Below are 22,927 nucleotides of genomic sequence, written 5' to 3'. Positions count from 1 at the left end.
TCGTTCTAAAACAAGATACCGGGAAAATATAAATCCGCATAGCTCACCTAAATTCTCTTGCAGCCATCACATTCAATAATGATACGTAACCATGGTCTTCTTACAACCGTGAGTGTAGTAAATCCAGGAGAGTAAAAATTGTTTTCTCTATGCCATAGTCCAACCCAACGTGTGATTCACATTCATCTTTTTCGGCCAATTGCAGGCTTTGTTTCGCCCCTTTAGCCTATGCGAGCCTGTAAATGATAAAAAGGATCCGCCCCCTTTACCTCTGAATAACTTTAGCCAATAGTGACTGATTCAAATAATGATTGACACATTGGCTAGGAAATGAAACGCCGGTATATAAATCCCAGCATACACCGCGGACTACTTCGCCTTCGGGGTAAAATCTTGACGGCGGCTGCTTGCCTTAGTTGCAAGACTTTGCGACTTAATATTGATCCATATATAAGGCGCACTGTATTATAAGGCGCATGGTCAGCTTTTGAAAAAAATAAAGGCTTTTAGGTGCGCCTTATAGTGCGGAAAATACGGCATATAGAAAACAGGTTTGTTTTTCTTATTAGGATAAGCAGTTCAAAAATATGAAAATAAAATACACAGATGCCAGAAAAGATTAAAAACTTAAGGAAACTGCGTAAAATAATATTGTTGTTTTTTGGCAGTTCATAATCCTGAGTGAAGCGTCGGTTCGAGTGGTACTTTTGTGCTTTGTTTTTCAGAATGCTTTGGTTGATAAGGATGGCGTCAGGTATAGCACCTCTACATTTACTATTCACCTCTGCGGGTTTCCTGACTACTTGAGCCAGCTAAGGGAATGGCCAAAGTTCTACAAAAAAACACAAAAAAAGGAGCAAACGATGCAATGAAGAATGATCTCAGATCCGATATACTGAGCTCCAAGAAGAAAAAAACAGCGGTACTTGGCTTAAATGATCAATGCTAAGAGGCCTTAGCATGTGTGTGCAGTGATGGTTGAGGATCAGGGAGAAGGTTCTGACCAAAGCCTTCTGCTTGCAGATGTTCTCCAGCTGAATTTGGACGTCCTCCAGCTCCTGCGTCAAGGTCACCTGGACGCTCTCCACCTCACGTCGCCGGGACTCGCTCTCCTCCAACTACACACAGAACCAGGTCACCATTTGGTAGGGGTGGGCGGATCGATGAAAATATCGATATAAAGCAATACTAAGCAAGTACTTGGATCGGATTGATAGTATTGTCCTGGGATCGATACTTTGCTCTTCCACTAATTTCCTCAAAGAGCTGTTTCTCTGTGAGGATAGCCCCCCTCTCTCTTTCACACTCTCTCTCTTTCTCTGCTACTTTCTGAGGGACTGACAGGTACAGTTTTACCCCCTCCTCCTACCTTGCCACTGCTAGGCAGAGGAGAGGGCAACAATAGAGTAAAAGAGCTACCAGATCGATCCACACACCCCTACCAGAAGCAAAAAATGACAGAGGCAAACAGGAAACGCAGCACAGTGTAGAGTCTGTAGACATTTAAGTGATCCGCTACTGTGGCAACACCCAAAATTTACAAAATCACCTGGGGGGGGGGGGGGGAAGCTCACCCTACATGTAGAGAGCAACACTCTGAAACCAAAATTTTAAACACAGTGCTGTTGCTGAACAAAAACCTGTTAATCCATTGTCACTATGGCATCAGAGTTATACGGGTTTCTTTCTTGGAGGAGAGAGCCAATGATTGGGAATGAGAGCCAAATCACACATTAATTGCACTGCTTACTTTATTTTCAAAATATTCTGAAATGGAAGCTATTTTAGTTGTCTTTTTGACATTTATATAAAGTATTTGTATTTTCGTTAGACTCCTTTTATTGTTGTAATGAAATGGACGCCTGTTGGAACAGTATCGGTTGATACTACCCTGGATTTAATACGATTCAAGATGATTCAGCAGTCCAGGGTCTGGACCTGAAGCATGTCAACGTCTGCATATACAAGTGACAAGGGATTACCACTTGTGAGGCCCCTACTCATGGTTTCTTATTTTCCTCATTCTTAGGCTTTGAGTTTTTCCTTGCCCGCATGTTGGTTTAAGATCAGGGCATGGTGTGATAGTAACTTGTGCGGTCTTTTGAGACATTTTGTGATGAAGGCTATACAAATAACTTGACTTGATGCCAAAATTCCGAATACCACCCACCCCTACCATCTCGGGGACTTATGGCAGACCTGACAGTGGAGTCTTTCCAGTTGCTCCTTGGTCCCGTGGTCGGGGCTTCTATCATTTTGGACGGCGTTCAGCAGGGTCTGGGCGTCGGCCAACAAGGCGTGAGTCCTCTTCAGGTCTCGCCTCAGCTTCTTCTCCACGTCAAAGTCACGGTGGCCGACCTGGACCAAATGATGTTGTTAGAATACAGTCATGCCTCTACATATAACACCTCGAAACATGAGAATTTCCTCTCTGTCAATCTATCTCCCTTTCTCTCACTCGAATTCTCTCCCTCTCTAATTCTCTCTCTCCTATTCTCTCTCTCATTTTCTCTTTCTCTCTCTCTCTCTCTCTCTCTGTCTCTCTCTCTGTCTCTCATTCTTTCTCTCTCATTTTCTCTCTCCCATTTTCTCTCTCCCTCTCTTTGTTGTTCTCTCTCTCTCTCTGTCTCTCTCTCTCTCCCTCTTTCTCTCTCTCTCTCTCTCTTTCTCTGTCTCCAATTCTCTCGCTTTCTAATTATTTGTCTATTCTTTCTCTTTCATTTTCCCTTTCCTTCTCTTTCTCTCTCTCTCTTTCTCTCTCTCTCATTCTCTCTTTCATTTTCTTTCTCCCATTTTCTCTCTCCCTTTCTCTGTTGTTCTCTCTCTCTCTCTTTCATTCTCTCTCCCTCACTTTCTTTCTCCCTTTCTCCCGCTCCCATTCTCTCTCTCCCTCTCTTTGTGTCTCCCTTTCTCTCTCTCTCTCTCCCATTCTCTCTCTCCCATTCTCTGCCATTTTCTCTTTCTATCTCTGGTCCGTAATTTTCTCTCTCCCATTGTCTCACTCTCTCTCTCTCCCATTCTCTCTTCCATTGTCTCTCTCTCTCTCTATCTATCTCCCATCTCTCTCTCTCTCTCTCTCTCTCTCTCTCTCTCTCTCTCTCTCTCTCTCTCTCTCATTCTGTCTTTCTCATTCTCTCTCTCGCTCTCATTTTCTCTTTCCCAATCTCTCTCTCCGAATCTCTCTCCCATTCTGTCATTTTCTCTCTAATTCTTTGTAATTGTCTGTCTTTCATTCTCTTGCTCTTATTCTCTCTTTCTTATGCTCTTGCTCTCATTCTCCCTCTCTCACTCAATCTCGCTCTCATTCTCTCTCTACTTTGTTCCCTCCCTATCTTATTTTCTCTGTTATTCCCATTCTCTCTCTGTCCTTCTCATTCTCTATCTCTGTCTCTCACTCTCCCTCTCTCTGGTTTTATTTGTTTTATTATAATAAAAAACCTCAATTGAACTATTCTTCTTCAGTGTTTTTTCTAACATGGAAGTATAATCAAAGGAGAGTCAGAGAAACTGTCCCACTTCATCGACAGTCAGTCACCAATCGAATCTGCAATCTGAGATCGGATAAAAAAAACAATGTCTGTTTATGTGTGTGTATAGGTTTGTATGTAGGACCTGTTCACACAGCGTGGCCACCAGTCCTTCCAAGTCGTGCTTCTCATGGATAACCATCTGCTTCTCCTCGTACTCTTGCTCAAGCTGCATTTCCATTTGCCTCAACTAGCGTGACAACGAGACGGCATCAGGAAACAGATGCTAACGTTGCCAATGCTGCAAACGCGGCAACGCACCCGCCGTTGAGATGACCTGTGCACGTCCTCTAGTTCCTCCTCCTTGTCCTCCAGTTCCTTTTGATGCATCTGCTTCACCCTAGCCATCTCCAGCTCCATGCGCATGTGAACCTGAAGTTTAGGATTTCGAACAATAAATCTCACTTGAGCATTTGTTCAAAAAGAGTTTTGGGGATTAAAAAATAAACACCATGCAACCACTTTTTAATTTCAAAAGGTTGGCATGTACAGTGGAACCTCGGTTTTTGAACGCCTCTCAGTTCGAACAAATCGGTGTCCAACCAAAAACCTCGAGAAATTCTTGCTTCGCTGTTGGGTCAAAAAAATCGGAGTTCGAACGCCGGTAATGCGTGAGTGCGTACGCTAGGGTGCGATGCTGAGCGGCGTACGGGTGTTTTAGCCCCTTATTATGCCTCTGAAGAAAGTCAGTGCAAGCAGCAAAGTTGCTACAGGTGAAAAAAAAGTAGTGCGTACAACTATTGCATTTAAGAAATAAATAATAGCCAAATATGAAGGAGGTGTGCAAGCGCCTTCTGCTGACCACCACAAAGGTAAGAAATCCTATTCATAAGATTACGATAACGCGAACGTAAAATTAGCCTGGGTTAGCTTTTATGTTAAACATTCAGGGTGTTGGAACGGACCCCAACATTGAGCGTGTTGGAACGGAGCCCCCTTTCCAATGTGCTAAATGACTTGTAAACGACCTGATTTTTTTATTTTTACACGTTCATGTTAGCGTAATCTTTCGTACAGAAGATTACGCTAACGCGGACGTACGATTAGCCTGGGTTAGCTTTATGTTTACGTTAAACATTCAAGGTAAACATTCAGGGTGTTGGAACGGATTAAAACGATTTACATTATTTTTAATGGGAAAAATGATTTCGGTGATCGAACAAATCGGTTTTCGAACAGGGTTCTGGAACGGATTATGGTCGAGAACCGAGGTTCCACTGTATGTGTTCTTTTCACTTGTCTCAATCTCTCATTGGTCTTTTCTTTAATGTACTGTATTTCATATTTCATAAGTTTCATAAAATATATCGGTCAAGTGATCAATGGAAATGACAAGAAACTTTTGAAACAGGCAAAAAACAAAAAAAAACAACGCCTAAGAACCTGCTGGTGATGTTCAACAGCGGAAGTCATATTCGCCACCTCCTTCGCCCTCTCGCTGGCCACGCCATCCAGTTGCCGCACTTGTCTCTTCAGCTCAGGAATCGAGTCCTTCGTCAAATGGACGCTGAGGTCCCGGATCTGACTACACAACTCGTCCTTCTGCTTGTGCAAGCGACATGCGTCCGTCTGACTCTCCTGCAAACGCATACAAACAGTTCCAGCAGTTCGACGGCATTCGGCAGGCTCCAAGGGCTCACCTGGAGGTCCCGGCGCAGGGTCAAAATCTGCATCCCCAACGCAGAGTTCTCCTGAAGGGTTTTGTCTTTCAGTTCCCTCTCACTGTCGGCTTCTGCTAACGCTGAAGCCAACTCGGCGTCAAAGCTGCGGGTGTTAGCACCTATTTAGCTTGTTTGACAACTAGCTTCTGAAAATTATGTTCATGTTGTTTAATGAGCTTCCAAATGGAGGATTCCATAGAGAAGTACAGCAAAAAAGGGGTGTGTTGGTGTAACACCGTGATGGCAAGCTAGTTGGAACTATGCCCTTTATATATTGGACCGAACTAACCAATCAGCGCTTTGGTTGTTGCTGGTTTACTCCTTTGCAGATGTTTAAACGAATTAATTTTGTCTTCGTTGTCATTAATATAATTGTATCATGGATTGTGTTCATCGGGGCCAGATTAAGGAAGGCGCTCTGTGTTGGGTGGGTGTGACTGTCTGTGTGCACGGACGTGATAGGCTAGTGCAGGTGTCAGTCAAAAAGCAGGTGGGTGCAAGAATGTCTGCCTCCCAAAACAAGCACCAGCATAGCACCAGATAGCTTTTATCGGCTCGTTACATTGAAAATATATTTTTGGTTTTAATTAGACTTTAAGGAAAGTCAGAAGAATACAAAGAAATGCTGATCACCAGCGGGTGCTTCGTGGATTATTATGGGGTTCCAGGAGCGACTTGGTGCAGCGTGGTCCGGCCTGCTGCTAACGGATATCCTCACAACTCTCCAAAACCAAAGCTGCGGGCCCTTGCCCTTGCCAACGTCAGGTCCATTAGATATGACGTGGATGACTTGGAGCCACAACTAGTGGGAAACCGCTACTTTCGGGACGGTTTTTATTCTACTTGTTGCAGAGTTCTGTATCCATTCTAGGACACCCAATGCTAGCGTGCAGCTAGCCGGCTGCTCTCTAAATTGCTTTCTTACACTGAGAGGAGAAGCCATCCAATTTTGTTTGAGTGTTGTATAATGACACTAAAACCATACATTCAACTGCTATTATGCGTTGTGTGTAATTATTTGTAGATCTATAATTGTTTTTTGTTACAGTCGAATACTCTCAGTCGGTGATAACGTCATCTTGAGGTAATTCGGTTCTGGTCCCCTTTACCCCCAAAAAACGAGGGATCCCTGTATCTCTTTATCTCCGAGCATGAAAAGAGCCATACCCAGCTCGCAAGCCACACTTTTCCGACCCCTGATTTAAACAAGGGCATTAGCATGGAGCGATCTTTGACGTTACCGGCGTTGTTTGCGTTCCAGTTGATGCGTCCGATTGTGTAAATTGTCCGTCATCACTCTGGCATCATGCAGCTCGTTGGCCACGCGCCGACTGAGGCGTTTGAGGTCAGTCACGGTACGCTTTGACTCATCCAGTTGAGCTTGCAACGACGCCACCTGCCAACCACAAGAGGCATTACGTCTAGAGTTTAGGTGTTCAACCTTGGCGGTGCAGAGGCCGCGTTTCTTCGCTGACTTTTGTGTCCGCATTCTGTCGGGCGCCTCGCTCGGCCTCCAACTTCTCCTCCATCTGCTGCAGACGCCGCCGAAGAAAGTCAACCTCAGTTTGGCTGCATTCCAGCTGGAGGACCAGCTCGCTGTCTGTTGAGGGTGAAAGTGCAAATTCATGCAGAATAAATGAAAGTTTTATTTTGTAATTCATGCAACTAAACTTCCCAGCAGTCCATAACAGTGTTGTCCAATCACGGTAAAAAGAGGAAGTGGCCTCCAACCTGATCCTGTTGATTGCCGACTCTCCAGGGTCCGAATTTTTTGACGTCCCTCTTCCACATTTTTCTCTAGTGTTTCCATGGTAACTTTACACAGGTCCAGGCGAGCCTAGAGTGGGTTTTGCATTTATAGAAAGTAGTCAAATTGGTTGGTTATTGAGAGCACGCAATGGTTTTTGGGAAAGGTAGAAGTCCAAGATGAAGGGAATGGGTCAAAGGAAATGGTTGAAAAGTTGGCTTTTAAAGACAAAGTATTTAAACATTTTGGGCTCTTTGGACAGGAAGATGTTAAAGGTCAAAGGATTGCCGGTGGAGGCCTGGAGGTGCTCAAAAGTTTGATTTTTGGGGTTGCTGAATGGGGCCAAACACATTTGTTTCATTGTGAGCCAAAATTAGTCAAGTCAAGTCATTTTTATTTGTATAGCCCTTAATCACAAATAGTCTCAAAGGGCTTCACAGGTTATTACACAGACTATATTACACAGACTATTTTTCAGACTATTATGACACCATCCCCTGCTCTGGAACCAACATGAGAGCAAGGAAAAACTCAAAAAACCTCAACATGAGGAAAATGAAGAAACCTTGAGAAGGGACCGCACATGTGTAGTCTAAGAAAGAGTGGGAGGGGCCAAGAATTGTTCAAAAACTTAGTTAAGAACAGTGATTCATCAAAAAGTTTGGCCAATGGGGAGAGGAAGTACCAAAAATATTGTGGCTCTTTGCAACAGGAAGTGGTGCAAGGTGTAGTGGGGGGGGGGCAGGAAGTTGTTAAGGTTTGCATGTGAGGTAAAGGAAGTAGTTGAAAAGCTTGGCCAGTGGGGATAGGAGGTGGTCAAAAAGTTTAGCTAATGGGGAGAGGAGGTGTTCAAAAAGTTTGCCCATTGGGTATAAGGAGTAGTGAAAAGGTTTAGCCATTCTGGACAGGAAGTGGTCAAACATTTTTCTGGATTAAACAGGAAGAGGTCACATTTTTTTTAACATTGGTGACAAGAAGTTTTGTCAGGGGTCAGGGCAGTAGGCAATAAAACATCTAGGTCATTGAAGTGGATTTCGAGGGTGAGCATCTACTGACAGGAAATTCTCATGCCCTGTTCACCTGCAGTTCCTTGTTCTCCTTGCTGAGCCTGAGTCGCTCCGCCCTCTCCACATCCAGAGCCTGCCCGACGGCGTCGCCACGGAAACGCTCGTCACTCAGCTCCGAGGTAACGGCCGTCAACTGTGTGCGTTTCAGACCGCATCGCATGTTAGTCCGCTTTTTTACGTTTCTGAAGGCTCGAGCATACAAACTTTAGTTTCGCAGGCGTCAAGCGATTGTCTCAAGTCTTTTCTTTCTTTCTCTGATTTCTCCAAACGTTTACGCAGTCCTAAAACTTCATCCTGAAAAGGGGAAAAATCAAACTTGATATGACTCATGCTGGGCAGCAGCATGGTGGGGACTGAAGTAATTGCTACAATCTAATATTCAAATTGCCTTTTTCAGATGGGAGGGAAACTCTCTGGTGGTTTAGGAGCACCTGTATGGAAGAATGATCTTCCCATATATAGAAATAAATATATATAACGTGTATATTTATATACTGTATATATATGCCATAAATAAACACATAGATAATCATGTAATACCTACATATATAACATAAATGCAATTTATTTTGTAGTTTATGTATTTATTTTGTCGTGTTACTTGTTGTGTATTTTTTGTGTATTTTTGGGGTGTTTGGTAGTGTATTAAATCGTGTATTTTGTCATATATATTTTTGTTATTTGTTTTGTCATTTATTTTGTTGTTCCATTCGTTGTGTATTTGACGTATATTGTCTCGTGTATTTTCTCATGTATTTTGTGTTGTTTTTTGTTGTTTATTTTTTCATGTTTTTTGTCATGTAAGTTTTGTCATGTATTGTTGTGTATGTTGTTGTGTATTTTGCCATGTATTTTCTCGTGTATTTTTTTGTGATTTTTGTCATGTACTTTTTGTTGTATATTTGTGTATCATCCACCCATCCATCTATTATCTGCACCGCTTATCCTCAGTAGGGTTGCGGGTGTGCTGGAGCCCATCCCAGCTATCTTCGGGTAGTGGGTAGGGGACACCCTGAACTGGTTGCCAGACAACTCATTCGCTCATTCACACCTAGGGACAATTTGGACCGGCCAATTAATCTGAATTGGATGTTTTTGGAATGTGGGGGAAAACTGGAGGAAACCCATGCAAGCACGGGGAGAACATGCAAACTCCACACAGGAAGTTCATTCTCATGACCTCATAACTGTGCCGCACACGCGCTAACCACGGCGCCACCGTGCTGCCCATGTTTGTATCATGTATTTTGCTATTTATTTTGACATGTATTGTCCCGTGTATTTTCTTGTGAGTTTTTTTTTTTGTTATTTATTTTTTTCGTGTATTTTCTCTTGTATTTTCTTGCGTACATTTTGTTATTTATTTTGTCATGTTTTTTTCTTGTATTTTCACGTGTATTTTGTCATGTACTTTTTGTCATGTATCTTTGTCTCACGTATTTTGCTATTTATTTTGTCGTGTATTTTCTAGTGAATTTTTTTTTGTTATTTATTTTTTTGTGTATTTTCTCGTGTATTTACTTTTTTTGCCTTTTTTTTGTTATTTATTTTGTCATGTTTTTCCCGTGTATTTTCTTGTGTCTTTTGTCATGTACGTTTTGTCATGTATTTTTGTCATGTATTTTGTTATTTATTTTGCCATGTATTTTGCCATGTATATTCTCGTGTATTTTTTGTGATTTTTGACATGTAATTTGCTTTTTATTTTGTCATGTATTTTCTAGTGAATTTTTTTTGTTATAATTTTTTTGTGTGTATTTTTTTGCGTATTTTTTGTCATTTATTTTCTCATGTTTTTCTCATGTCATATATTTTCTCGTCTATTTTGCCATGTATGTTTTGTCATGTATTTTTGTCATGTATTTTGTTATTTATTTTGTCTTGTATTTTCTCGTGATTTTTTTTTCTGTTATTTATTTTGTAATGTATTTTCTTGTGTATTTTCTTGCATAATTTTTGTTATTTATTTTGTCATGCTTTTTCTCGTGTACTTTGTCATGTACGTTATGTCATGTATTTCTTATCGTGTATTTTGTCATGTATTTTTCCATGTATTTTCTTGTGTAATTTCTTGTGTATTTTTTGTTTTTTGTTATTTATTTTGTCATGTATTTTCTCGAGTACTATTACGTGTTTGTTTGTTTTTTATTTTGTCATGTATATTGTTGTGTATATTGTGTATTAGGTTGTGACGTTTCCTGAGATACAAAAAAAACCAAATCGGCTATGGGCAAAAATCTCAGCTCGTTTGACTCTCACCTTCAATTTAATAAAATCTTTCTAACGAAATACATGACAAAACACATGATGAAATAAATACCAAAATAAATAAATGACAAATCAAATGAGAAAATGCCCAAATATATGAATGAATTGCACAAATATTATACATGTAGGAATTACGTGAATTATTTGTGTGTTCATTTATTTATACGGGATATATTTTTGTAGGCATTTATTTGCTTATCCATACAGTAGCCTAGATGGTAAGGCGCCCGCTTTGAGACTGGGAGGTTCGGGTTCGCGCCCCGGCCGAGTCATTCCTAAGACTTAAAAAGTGGTCGGCGGCGCCCTCTCTTGGCTGCGGCTGCATCGGGTCAGATGCAATCGACATTTCGTTCTGTGTACATTGTTACACAGAATGACAATACAAGGAAATTATTATTATTATTATTATTATTATTTATTTCTACATATGTTAGGATTGGTCCTCCATACACCCACACAGAATGGCAACGCAAACTTTTTTCGTAGAGTCAGTGTTTGTGTGAGCATACTTCTTTGGCCCGTAGCCTCTCGTTATCCATGTTGACGTCCAGCAGGGGGCGCACTCGACAGAAAAGTTTCCACCAACTCCAATCCGAAACTCTGCGCAGCGCCCGCAGGTTCCGCTGTAGGCAACGAACCGCCATGTGCTGCACCTGCACCCATACATACCAACCTTTTGACATTAAAAAGCGGAAGATGTCATTGCATACTCTTAGAAGTTACATCTCAAGCCCGAGCTTGACTCGAGCCCGGCTCATAAAAATCACCTCTCCTCCTCCCGAACCCTCCCAAATGAAATATGAAAATTCAGGTTTGCTCCGGGCTCGGTTCTTTTTAATCAAGTTCATTATTCGGGCTCGGGCTGAGTCAAACTTTAATGCTCGCAGGGCCCTGTTAAATCAAGCTCGATTTTTTTAGGTCTGATCTTACTTGTACGCGCTCTTTTTTATGCGCGAAATGCAATTCGTCTCCAGGATATATTTTTTAAAAACATGTACTTGTTTAAAACCGGAAGTACCATGGGTCATGATTACTCATTACACTCACCTGTGCCCGCTCGTTTGGCGCGAGCTGCTGCTGGTTACCTGATTGGTTCCCCGTCCTACTTAAGCTCAGTCCTTTCACTCGCCTGTTGTCAGTCCGTCAGCGAACCTCTGTTTTCACAAGGCAAGTATTTTTGACTCTGACTTCCGTCAGTCCTGTTTTGTCACCCGCTTTCCACTCGTCCGTTCCTAATTTCCCCGTTTGTCTGCTGCTACGACTCGTTTTTTGACCCTGAACACGTTTTGATCTCCTGTCCCGGCCAACGGCCCGTTTTTTCGTCTAACTACGCAATGATCTCCCACTCCGGAAGATCCACTTCCGCATTCGGAATACGCTCCGATCCCGTGAGCGGCTTGCTTCCCGTGCTCAGCGAGCACCGGATCGCTGGCTCTGACTTTCCTCTATATTTCAGTAAACGTTACGCGATTGGGTCTACCATTTGTGCTGGTTCTGACACCATGATGGAATCGTTATATATTTTTTAATTGTATTTATCTTCCCTATGTGCTTGAAGAACGATAGAGAAACTAGTCTGGTTAAAGATTTGAGAATTAAAAAACACAAAGTACGAACAAAATAAGAAAAGTAATACTTAAAAAGGAAAAGTATCTTCTCATAAGGTAATATGTTTGTAACTTTTGTTTTTTAAGTTTTTGGTTTTGACTATTGCATCAACGTTGCTATTGGCCAATCATCTATTTTTGACATAGTCCACAAGATCAACTGCCATCAACATGAGTGTGTACAAACCTTAAGCGTGCGGTACTTGTGCCTGGCCAGGTGGCCGACGCAGGCCGCTTGAAGGTGGACCAGCCATCCAGTCACCTGCAAGTCCCTTTGGTCCTCAAGGTGATGCAACACCCCACGCTTCATAAACACCTGACGTCAAGACAAACAGGAAATGAAGCCACCACAGGAGGACTTTACCCACAACCATGACATGCGTGACAGATTTCAGACCCGACTGGCGCCGACAGCAATACTCTTGGGGTCCAGATCCAAGTCTGCCAGCAGCTCGTCCACAGCCTGCAGACATCAAAGGAGAACACCATAGAATGTTGGCAGGAGGTAAAAGGGTGCCAGAGTGCCAGGTTTCACGCACCTTCCTCTCGTCATGGCTTACAAACATGGAAGAGTAACGCTTCATGATGGGTGGAGACAATGCCTGGAAGTGGCACCTGAAGTCGCTCATGGTCATGTGATCTGGGTAACCTGAGAGTACCAGACATGTTAGCCAAGTCTGAGGTGTGAATGCGTGTGTGAGGTGTGTGCAGCTCATAAGGCCCAGCGCTATCTATACTTCTGGAGAGTCATCAGCAGAGACAACCCAGACAGGAAGTTGCTGCTGGCCTTCGACCTATCTATCAAAAGCCTGCTGAGCTATTGAGGTACCACATGGTATGGGAGCTTTGCTGAGATGGACAGAGAGGCTGCAGAAGATAGTGAAAGCAGGACAGTGCATTATTGCCTGCCTTGTCCTCTCTTTGGTGCACATCTGCTCCTCTCAGTGCCTTACCAGATATCATATCAAATATCATCAAGATTAGGTAACATCCAGGTGCCCAGCTCTTTGACCAGCTCTCCTCTGGAAACCACTAGAGGTGCATCAGAGCATGAACCAACAGCTTTTTCCAGAAAGCCATTACCACCCTGAACTCCCATCCAGAGCATGATTTTCTGTACAATTGCCACTGTGAGTATGCACATATTTATCATATATCAGCAAAGTATTGGTTTTAACGTTTTCGGTCCTTTTGCCAATTTTTACCTTTATGGGGTTTTTTTGCTCGCACTGAAAGAGAAGCCCTCCAATTTTGTGTCACTTATCTAATGACTATCAAGGCCATTCATTCATTTATTCACTGACCTGCGCGGTGCGCACGCAGCATGGCTAGCGTCTGGGCCGCCTTCAACTGCGTTCGGAGCTCTGCCACGTTGAAACCGCCGGCACCGTCCGACTTAGCGCTAACGCACTGCAAGAACACCGGCCTAGCGCGCCGCATCATGTTGACTAGGGCGTCCTAAGTGAGGGCAGAGTCATGTTCAGACCACACGCCGTACGGCAAGCGAAGCTCCGGGCAAGTGCTTACAGCCTGCAGCTTGACGGCGATGCACGGTGATTGTCTGCGTAGCGCCGCCGCGCCGCCACTCAGTGTCTTGCGGATGGTGCTGCTCCTCTGCAGCGAGCGCTGGCTCCAGCCTTCCAGGCCGCAAAAGCCGTCTCCACCTCCACCGCATGTGCCCGCACTCGGTGTGAACAAAGACTTCACCGAAGCGCTGGGAAACACGCCAACATTCAAGTCAATTTTGGTGATGTTCATTACTGCGTCCATGTGTGTTTGTGTGTGTATATATGTGCACCATGACCATAAACCAGGGATCACAAACATGGTACCTTTGGGAATCAGGTTGCCCATTAAGAACACCAGGGTCACCTGAGGACCAGTTGATAGGTTTACTCTGTTTTTAATGCTGGACAATGCCAAGATTTCATAGGAAGCCAGTTCATTATACAGTGGGCCCCGCTACTTCGCGGTTTGACGTTCGTGGGTTCAGAGCTTTGCGGGCCTAAAAAATAATAATAATTAAAAAAAAAAAATATATATATATATATATATATATATATATATATATATATATATATATATATATATATATATATATATATATATATATATATATATATCAATAAAAAAAATAAAAAAAGAATAATGAAAAATATTACATTAAAATTAGAAATTAAATTTTTTTACAAAATTTGAAAACTAAATATTCAATTAGAATTAGTAATTGCATCATTTTACAAAATTTTAAAACACAAAGAAATGCACGTATACGCTAAACGTCACGGCCATAAACGCAAGCTGATTGACCAGCACTCGCTGAATACTCGACTCCCTATTGGCCCATTCACTACAGTAGACCACGCTTGTCTCGTACGTATACGGTACAGCACAATACAGTACGCTTCTCGCCATTATTGTAGTTAGCCTTTGTCTCGCGGTGATTTTTAAAGTTTTGTGAAGTTCTCGTGATGGCTCCTAAACGCTCTTCATCCCTTGGTGCAGCTTGTGAACCGGAGAAAAAGCGAAAGATGCTAACAATTACCGAAAAAGTGAGTTTATTGGACAAATTGAAAGCAGGAAATAGCTACGCTAGCGTAGCCCGACAATATGGCCTTAACGAATCCACTGTTAGATACATAAAGAAGGAAGAGAAGAACATCCGCAAAACTGCTGCAATATCTTTCACGAAAGATGCCAAAAGGGTTGTAAACACCCAGAATAAGACCATGGTGCGAATGGAAAATGCACTGGTTATTTGGATCCACGACTGTAGGGCGAAGAAAATCAGTCTGGATGCAAACCTAATCCGAGGTTAAAAGAATTTATTGTAAGGGATAAGTTAAATTTTGTTTTTTATTCGATTGTTTGATTGTTTAACAAGAATCTCTCTCTCTAACCGTATTCCATATGGTGTACAGTACTGTATTGTACTGTATACAGGGGGGTGTACTGCAAAGGTTTTTTTTTTTTGAAGGGGCGTGACTACTTCGCAGATTTTCACTTTTCGCGGGTGGTTTTGGTCCCCATTTACCGGGTCTAAAAAATAATAATAATAAAATAAAATAATTAAAAAATACAAGAATATATATATTTTTTTCTTTTTTTTTCTGGCATTTTTGAAGGGGCGTCGCTACTTCATGGATTTTCACTTTTTGCGGGTGGTTTTGGTCCCCATTAACCGCGATAACCGAGGTCTCACTGTATTGCACTGTTGTCCATTGTTTTGACTATTACATCATTGTTTCTATCGGGAAATCATCTCGCTGTTCTTTGATACCCAGACCCATTAGGGCTGATTCGCCTTTTGTAATCTTGAAGATTTAATAAAAAATAGGGGGCTCAGGGAAGGGCCTCAGAGCAGGAAAGGATTTAGTTATCTGATTGCCTCTCTCCCTGTCCTCCCAGTTCAAAGTCCATTGATGTCTTATCTCCTTATTTTGAGTGTCAAATAAAGTTTAAACTTAACACCAGTTCCAAAAATAGCTGATCAGTGATGGGTCATTGTGATTTTGTTGGAATTTTTAATATACAAGCAAAGTAAAATAATGTAATACCTGTTTTGTAACTGGCATAAAATTATACATACATGATCAAGTCTTAATAATGATTTTTAATAATGTTTTTTCAGAGTAAGCCTGATAAATATGATTACCCTGTTCTCTTTCTCAAAGATAAAGATTTTCTTGGTTTTACTTTTACTCCAATTAAAAACAACAGAGTAACTGCATAATAATGACATGATAACAGCATAGTAATAACATAACAGTTGTTTTTTTTTACAATTAGCCTCTCATTTATAATAGAATGCATAGTAAGAACTTAAAGGGACAATATGTATTATTTAGCATGTATTAAAAAACAATATTCAACAATAATTATAATGGTAATATTTCATGTTTGTTTATATCCTGAATTAATATAATGTTGATGTCATAAGATCGATAACAAATACTAATACTACCAGTACATAAAAGCATAAAATCCCTACACAAAAACGACATTATTTAGATTAGATTTTTTTTTTTTTATAAGTACATTGTGTATTATTTAGTGCCTCCTAGGGGTATAAAACCCTAATTACAAAACAACAATAGTGATTTAAAAATTAAGCAAAGATGCACGAATTTCCAGATAATAGTGCATATTTTAAAGACTCATAGGTCTAGAAATTAGCATTTATTTTCCATAACATGAGCTTCACCTTAAGGGAGTTAACATTATGGTCCACTATCTTGCTGCTACGGGTACATAAATACCTCAAAAAGGCTTAAAAATAAGAATGTGTCATGATTACTGATGTGACTCAGCAGTGCCCGCTCATTTGGCGCCAACTGCTGCGGGTTCTGATTGGCTCCCTGTCAGTATTTGAACCCAGTCCTGTCTGTCCCCTGTTGTCTGTCTGTCTGCAAACCTCAGTGAATACTAGGCAAGCCTTTTTCGACCCTGACTCCCACCTGTCCCGTTTTTGCTCCCGTCTGTCTCCGGCTACGACCTGTTTTGCTCCTGACCACGTATGTTCTCCCGTCCCGGCTTACCACCTCTTTTTGTCCCCCAACCACGTCTACTCTCCCGTTCTGGCTTACAACTCTCCCCGACCACGCCTTGCTATCCCAGTCCCGGCTACCGTCCCTGACACCACCATCGCTCCCTACGGAAGATCCATTTCCACGTTCGGAGCACAATCCGAGTACGAGAGCGACTTGTTGCCCGCCTCTAGCGAACACTGGATCGTGGGTGCAGCCATTTCTCTCTCCTCCAATAAAACTTGTGAGAAACGTAACGCAATTGGGTCCTGTTTCTGTTCTGGTCCTGACAGAATGTCAACTCCAAATTTTTAGCTTGGTTTTTCAATATTATGCATCATCATTCAGCTTATATTGGTAACTTAGACTATATATTATAATCATGATTGGCAGTTTTACACCTAAACCAACTCTACCACGCTTTACAAATCTGCCACTGCCCTGTAGCCTGAGAAAGCATTTGGTTTTAATTTATTTAAAAAAAAATTGATAGAAATGGCGTTGCTTCTTTTTTTGGCATACTGAGAAATTTATGACGGATTAAATCATACAATGTGCCGTATGTTTAACATGCACTACACCTTTCAGTGATATCTAGTGGTCAAATAATAAACACTGTCCTTATAAGAACCTAGTAATAACAAGTTATTTTTCAGGAATTTACATTTAACTGGTAGCCTATTATAATAATTAGAAACAACTCCCACTTACGTGTGAGAGTCGCGCAGCAGCTCAACGGCGCTGGCGGCCGCCGGGTTGTCGTGCAGGATGCCAAACCATCCATTCAGGTCATATCGCACCGCGTCGTTTCCCATCATGTGCTGCACCTCGCAGTGCAGGGGTTGCTCGCATTGACGCACTACAAAGACCACAGACCGCATCGTCATCAAAACCGTGCTGGGCGGTTTGGGATTCGAGTGTGCGTGTGTTACCGCTGTTGCCGTAATGATGGCACACGCGCTCCAGGGCGGCGCTCTCGCCCGATGCAGGCGTCAACATCTCCTCATCGAGCGTCCAAAGAAGACCGCGAGGGGAGTCACCTGCCGCCCGAACCTGATGCACATGTGTAACCCCCCGTTAGAAAGAAATAGATGAAATAATAATTCGATATTTAAATAAACAATTTAAATTTGAAAGGAAACATATTAAAGTAAATATATCCATTCATCTGTTATCTTCTGTTTATCCAGGATCGGGTCAGCAGCAGCGTTAGCAGGGAATCCCAGACCCCCCTATCCCCAGCCACTTCATCCAGCTCACCCGGCAGGATCCCAAGGCGTTCCCAGGCCAACCTAGAGACGTAGTATCTCCAGCATGTCCTGGGTAGTCCCCCGGGCCTCTTGCCGGTTGGACATGCCTGGAACACCTCTCGAGGGAGGCCTCCAGGAGACATCCTTATCAGATACCCGAGCCACCTCAACTGACTCCTCTCAATGCCGATGACTGAGCTTCTCATCTTATCTCTAAGGGAGAGCCCAGCCACCCTGCGGAGAAAACTCATTTCAGCCACTTGTATCTGGGATCGTGTTCTTTCGGTCATGGTCTACAGTTAGTGACCAAAGGTGAGGGTAGGAACATAGATCAACCGGTAAATTGAGAGCTGTGCCTTTCGGCTCAGCTCCCTCTTCACCACGACGGACTGGTACAGGGTACGTATGACGGCAGACGTTGCACTGATCCGTCTGTCGATCTCCTGCTTCACCCTACCCTCACTCGTGAACAAGACCCTGAGATACTTGTACTTCTCCACTTGGGGCAGGATTTCATCCCCACAGGGAAGGAGCATGCCACACTTTTCCGGCTCAGTACCATGCTCCCTGACTTGAGGGTGCTGATTTTCATCCCGCTGTAGTAAAAATTTGATCATATAAATGAAGTAGAATGGCTGTGCGCCATTTGAGCATCATCCACGTTAAAGTCACGAAACCAATTTTAGGTCACATTTCTCTTTCTGGCAGGTTCATTGACGCATGATAATGGAAAACCCAAAGAGTAAGACCTAGTCTAGATGGAGACTAATATCCTGAAATAGGGGTACGAACATCTCTAATATTTAATGTTTTACATATACTGTTGATTGGTTGGAAAAGATTCACATCAAGATCTAATTGATATTGGGATGTGACATAGTGCGATTGTGTAATCACAAGACACTGCGTTTTTTTTTTCAAGGATCTATAGTCCCATGTTTGTGAGTGATTCAGTGTTTAGACATTTTCGGCTAATCACAGGCAAGTTTTACTGGCACTCACCCCACAAAGTTTTTAAGCAGCACACTATGGGAGCCTCGTGTGAGCCTACAGCAACCATAACAAAGAGGGCACTGTTTTCTTAAGGTTAAAGCATGTCACTTTGATTGACCATCGTGTTGTCTTCATCTTACTGACCAAATTTGTACTTTGTACAGCTTACATGGAAATGTGAATAAATATTTTTAAAAAACGAATCAAAATTAGAACACTGGTCTGAAAAATCCTGTAGCACTAGTGTGGCCACTTAAAAACAAAGTTTTATTTTCATGGCTCTTTGAGTTAAACAGGTTCCTGCCCCCTGTGTTAGCACAATAACGTACCTGAGACGGTGGCTGGTCGATAGCCAAGACTGTATCGGAGGGGCTCGCCTCCGGACACTCCAACTCCACCGCAATGTTCTCCTGCGCAGGAGACATTAAAGCGCATGTGAGTTGTGTGTCACCTGGCATGTGAGCATGTGTGTCGACTACCTGTGCATAGGTGTGTGCTGCGTTCGTGAAAGCATGTACGTATCGCTGCTGTGCAAGTCGCTCCTGCAAGTAGTTGTGAGTGAAGTCACCAAAGGTGGCGGCCCGTTGCTGTCCTGCGTGGCGAGGGTTCCTCAGACCCGGCGTGTCTACTACTGTCACCGACGCCAGCGCCAACTGCTGGCCGCTTAGGGATCTGCCGGCGCATGAAAAAATCCCATTTGCCATATTGTGCCAAAGAAGGCCCTCTTTTGCACACACCTGTTGATGAGGGACACGATGGCAGCAAAAAGTTGTTGGTAGAGGCCTGACGCCATCCCGTTCACGCACTGCGCCGCCGTCAGCCTGGGACCTGTGCACATGATCATGATGGTCAAGTAACATGAAGCGTTCAGAAATGCTAAGCTATGATATTTTCTGCGCTATAAGGCCCACTCGTTTACAAGATTAACCGCCATAAGTCTTTTATCAGACACTGTCCTGCACGGTTGTCATGGCGCCCAGCTGGCCCCGCCCCTTGACACCGGCTGAGACGCATTGGACTGATTGCTTGTGGAGTACTTAAACACTCCTTTTGGGACTGCCCGTTGCCAGACCATTGCTTTACCTTGTTGAAGACATGTTCATGCCTGTTTGATCTGAGTAATACCTAGTTTGTAATTTTGATTGCCTTTAAACCTGTTTTGTTTTGTGTTTGGTCAGTTTGTGTGTTGGATAACTTTTATTTCCTAATTAAAGTGACAGATCGTCTACGCATATGAGTTCCGACTTCCTGCTTCCCGGTCCGTTTTCTGACAGACACTGTATTTTTCATTCATAAACCCCACCGGACTGTAGGGAAAAATAGAGACTCTAGCAATAGCTACAGTGTGTACTTTACATAGCAATGTGTGCCGCTAACTAAAATCGCAAAACATATGGGTATCAAACCAGACTATTGGCGATGGTGAAAGCGCCAGCACATTAGCACTAAACCAATGTTACAGACGACATAGAAAATGGCATTAGAGCTTCTCCCATTTTCATACTATTTTCACGGTGCCAGCAACACTGATTTGCATAGTCCATTCTGATAGGTTAATCAATCTCTCCACTTCTTCAGCTCTGCGTCAATAACCTCTCGGTTTCATATGTATGCGTACGTAAAAGAGCTTGTAGTTAACTCAAGTCACATTTATTTGTATAGCCCTTAATCAAAAAATGTCTCAAAGGACTGCTGGGGTTACAATTACACCATTGCCTGATCTCAAACCAACATGAGGGCAAGGAAAAACTCAAAACTTCAGAACGAGGGTAATAATAAACCTTGAGCAGTTTAGTACTGTATAGTATTTTTTGAAAGATTTTTGTCTCCTCCATTCTAGAATAGAATAGAAATAGAATAGATTAGAATAGAATTCTCTAACATCCGTTGGTGAAGATGTGGAGATATTTACCTATCAAAATGCACAATGTAAATCAGTGTTCCTGGCACTGTAAGTAATATAGTGTGATCATGAGATAAGTTCTAATGCCTTGTCATATGTTGTTTAAATCACTGGAGGTCTAGTGATAAACCATCGGCACTTTATTATGTGGCACAGCAGCTGGGTGGTTAGTGGTTGGGTTCAAGTCCAGCCACCATAGCCTCCTCATGTGGAGTTTGCATGTTCTCCCCGTGCATGCGTGGGTGTACTCCGGGCACTCTGGTTTCCTCCCACATTCTAAAAAAACCCCATCCATGCCTGGTTAATTTGCCGGTTCGTATTGTCCCTACGTGTGAATAAGCGAGTGTCTGTCTCCATATGACGGGCTGGCCACCAGTTCAGGGTGTCTCCTTTCACTGCCTGAAGATGGCTGGGATGGGCTCCAGCACCCCCACGACCCTACTGAGGATAAGCGATGCAGATAATGGATGGAATTTCACATATAAATCTCACAAGGGTATAATTCGCAACCTTGGCCAAAATATGAAAAAAACTGATTAATAGTCTGGAAAATATGGCATGTAGAATACCGTGACAATATTAACAATCTACGCTGGCTTAGGATTCTGATTTAAGCTAAAATGTGTCAAACGTGATCAGGATAACGAACAAACAGTTTTTTATATCCCCATACAATCGTTATACGGCGAACACAATTCGAAATGATCAAAATTATACAAAATACCAGGAAAATAAATACCGTAAATTCCGGACTATAAGCCGCTACTTTTTTCCTTAACTTTCAACCCTGCGGCTTATTCAGTGATGTGGCCAATTTATGTAATTTTTCTAACGTCCGCCAGCGGCGCTCGAGTGTTGCTACTATTAACTGCCCTGTCAAAGCTATATTATTGTTATTAAAGCTTTGAAAACTCTCTCGGTGTAGCATCTTTCTTTGTAAATATGTGTAACCCATGTATAATATTTGCAACTGTATATTTTTGTAATGTATTTATTTGTATTTATTTTAGACACTTATTCTGATATGTTTTGCACGTGTGAACGAAAAATGAGGGGCGGAACGAACACGGGGTGCAGAGTTTAAGTGGGGACCGCTAAAGGTGAGGGACAGACAAGAAAAAAAGAGGGGATAAAAAGTTGGTTATAGAAAAAGGAGTTGCGTCAGTAAATGTGTTCATCTGATATATTTTTCCCACCCTCACCTTTGGAAATATAGACTTTTTTCCTTGGATTACTTTCAACGGGACCCGGACTCTGCAGGTCTGCATCAAACCTTAAGTACCGGTATCATTTTCCATTCATTTTGCCGGCAGTGAATTTTGGACTGTGGACTTTAATGAAGGACATTTAGTTTCAATCGCGGCACTTGAAGTCGGGTTTGGGTTAATTTTGTGTTTGTGTTACATGTTTAAATGTGGGCGCATGCGGCTTATATACAGGTGCGGCTTGTGTATGTACAAAATCGGTTTACCTCTTAAAATGTGGTGGGTGCGGCTTATAACCAAGTGCGCTCTATAGTCCGGAGTTTACGGTACAAGGCAGTAAACCTGTAACAATATCCAAGTAGCGTTTACCATTTGTGTCGCCATCGTCAACCTGGGCGACGCCGTTGTGCTCTCTGGCGCTCCCTGTGGCTCTTTGCAGCAGTTGCCTGAGGTGATGCTTGAAGACAAAGGTGTGGAACTCCTCTCCCTCACAGCCTAGCACATCACTAGCTGCCTGAGCGCTGTCAAAGTTCATGAACTGTCTCCGCCCCACTGATACACGCAAACGGACACACAAAAGAAAGCCTGTCAACTTCACTTGTGGCAGAGGTCTCAAACTCATTTGACTTGGGGGGCCACCGGAGCTCGTTTGTGGGTTTTGGCCAAGTGGAAACCGAGTTTTCCACACTTAGGTTATTATAAAAAACGTTCCACTGTTCTCAAATATATATTTATTTTAAATCCCTACACAAAATCAGATCGAAAATTTTAAAAAAATTAGATAGGAAAACAAATCGATCAATCAGTAAAAAAATAATTTCGAATCCACTAGGGCTGCACTTAAAGGGACAGTGTATTATTCAGTGCCTCTTGCTTCATTAAAAATTCCATCCATTAAAAAAGATAATTCTATTGAAATAATTAGCAAAAATACATGAACTATCATTTGAAAAAACATTTTTTTTTTAAAAGTGTATTTTTTTGATTCACATGAGGATTACCAAAATAGGATGAAATTATTGTCTGCCATCTTGCTGCTGTTTTTTCTTCATTCTTTCCTTGATATCTTATTTACTTTAGTTTTTTCTTCCATTTTCTTTTTTAATTTTTCGCTTTTTATTTTCTTAACTGTCTTTCTGTCATTTTTCACTAAGTAATTCATTTCTTCTTTAT

The 22,927-nt window shown here is 42.2% G+C and overlaps 1 protein-coding gene across 2 annotated transcripts in view; it reads right to left on the bottom strand.

Moving 5' to 3' along the window:
• The window catches only part of myo18b (myosin XVIIIB), a 44,402-nt gene that overhangs the window by 12,038 nt on the left and 9,437 nt on the right, over nt 1-22,927 (bottom strand). Inside the window, exons 12-34 of one of the 2 annotated variants that reach the window (XM_088355836.1) lie at nt 22,124-22,306; nt 19,384-19,474; nt 19,126-19,318; nt 18,976-19,056; nt 17,336-17,456; nt 17,115-17,262; nt 13,405-13,591; nt 13,182-13,335; nt 12,417-12,526; nt 12,275-12,340; nt 12,065-12,193; nt 10,780-10,923; nt 8,207-8,296; nt 8,016-8,135; nt 6,920-7,025; nt 6,664-6,788; nt 6,430-6,584; nt 5,168-5,291; nt 4,911-5,105; nt 3,789-3,899; nt 3,613-3,717; nt 2,200-2,358; nt 1,005-1,118 (exon numbers count right to left, since the gene is read on the bottom strand). In XM_088355836.1, coding sequence (XP_088211962.1) covers nt 1,005-1,118; nt 2,200-2,358; nt 3,613-3,717; nt 3,789-3,899; nt 4,911-5,105; nt 5,168-5,291; nt 6,430-6,584; nt 6,664-6,788; nt 6,920-7,025; nt 8,016-8,135; nt 8,207-8,296; nt 10,780-10,923; nt 12,065-12,193; nt 12,275-12,340; nt 12,417-12,526; nt 13,182-13,335; nt 13,405-13,591; nt 17,115-17,262; nt 17,336-17,456; nt 18,976-19,056; nt 19,126-19,318; nt 19,384-19,474; nt 22,124-22,306 — 3,011 coding nt within the window. The remainder of the gene's footprint in view (nt 1-1,004; nt 1,119-2,199; nt 2,359-3,612; nt 3,718-3,788; nt 3,900-4,910; nt 5,106-5,167; nt 5,292-6,429; nt 6,585-6,663; nt 6,789-6,919; nt 7,026-8,015; nt 8,136-8,206; nt 8,297-10,779; nt 10,924-12,064; nt 12,194-12,274; nt 12,341-12,416; nt 12,527-13,181; nt 13,336-13,404; nt 13,592-17,114; nt 17,263-17,335; nt 17,457-18,975; nt 19,057-19,125; nt 19,319-19,383; nt 19,475-22,123; nt 22,307-22,927) is intronic. The other variant, XM_088355837.1, reaches the window with a different exon arrangement.

The sequence above is a fragment of the Urocampus carinirostris genome, chromosome 16 (assembly GCF_059441175.1).
Source record: "Urocampus carinirostris isolate Australia breed hairy pipefish chromosome 16, RoL_Ucar_1.0, whole genome shotgun sequence".
Classification (NCBI taxonomy): domain Eukaryota; kingdom Metazoa; phylum Chordata; class Actinopteri; order Syngnathiformes; family Syngnathidae; genus Urocampus; species Urocampus carinirostris.
The sequence above is the reverse complement of the archived record's forward strand: the minus strand, read 5'-3'. Positions and strand labels throughout refer to the sequence as shown.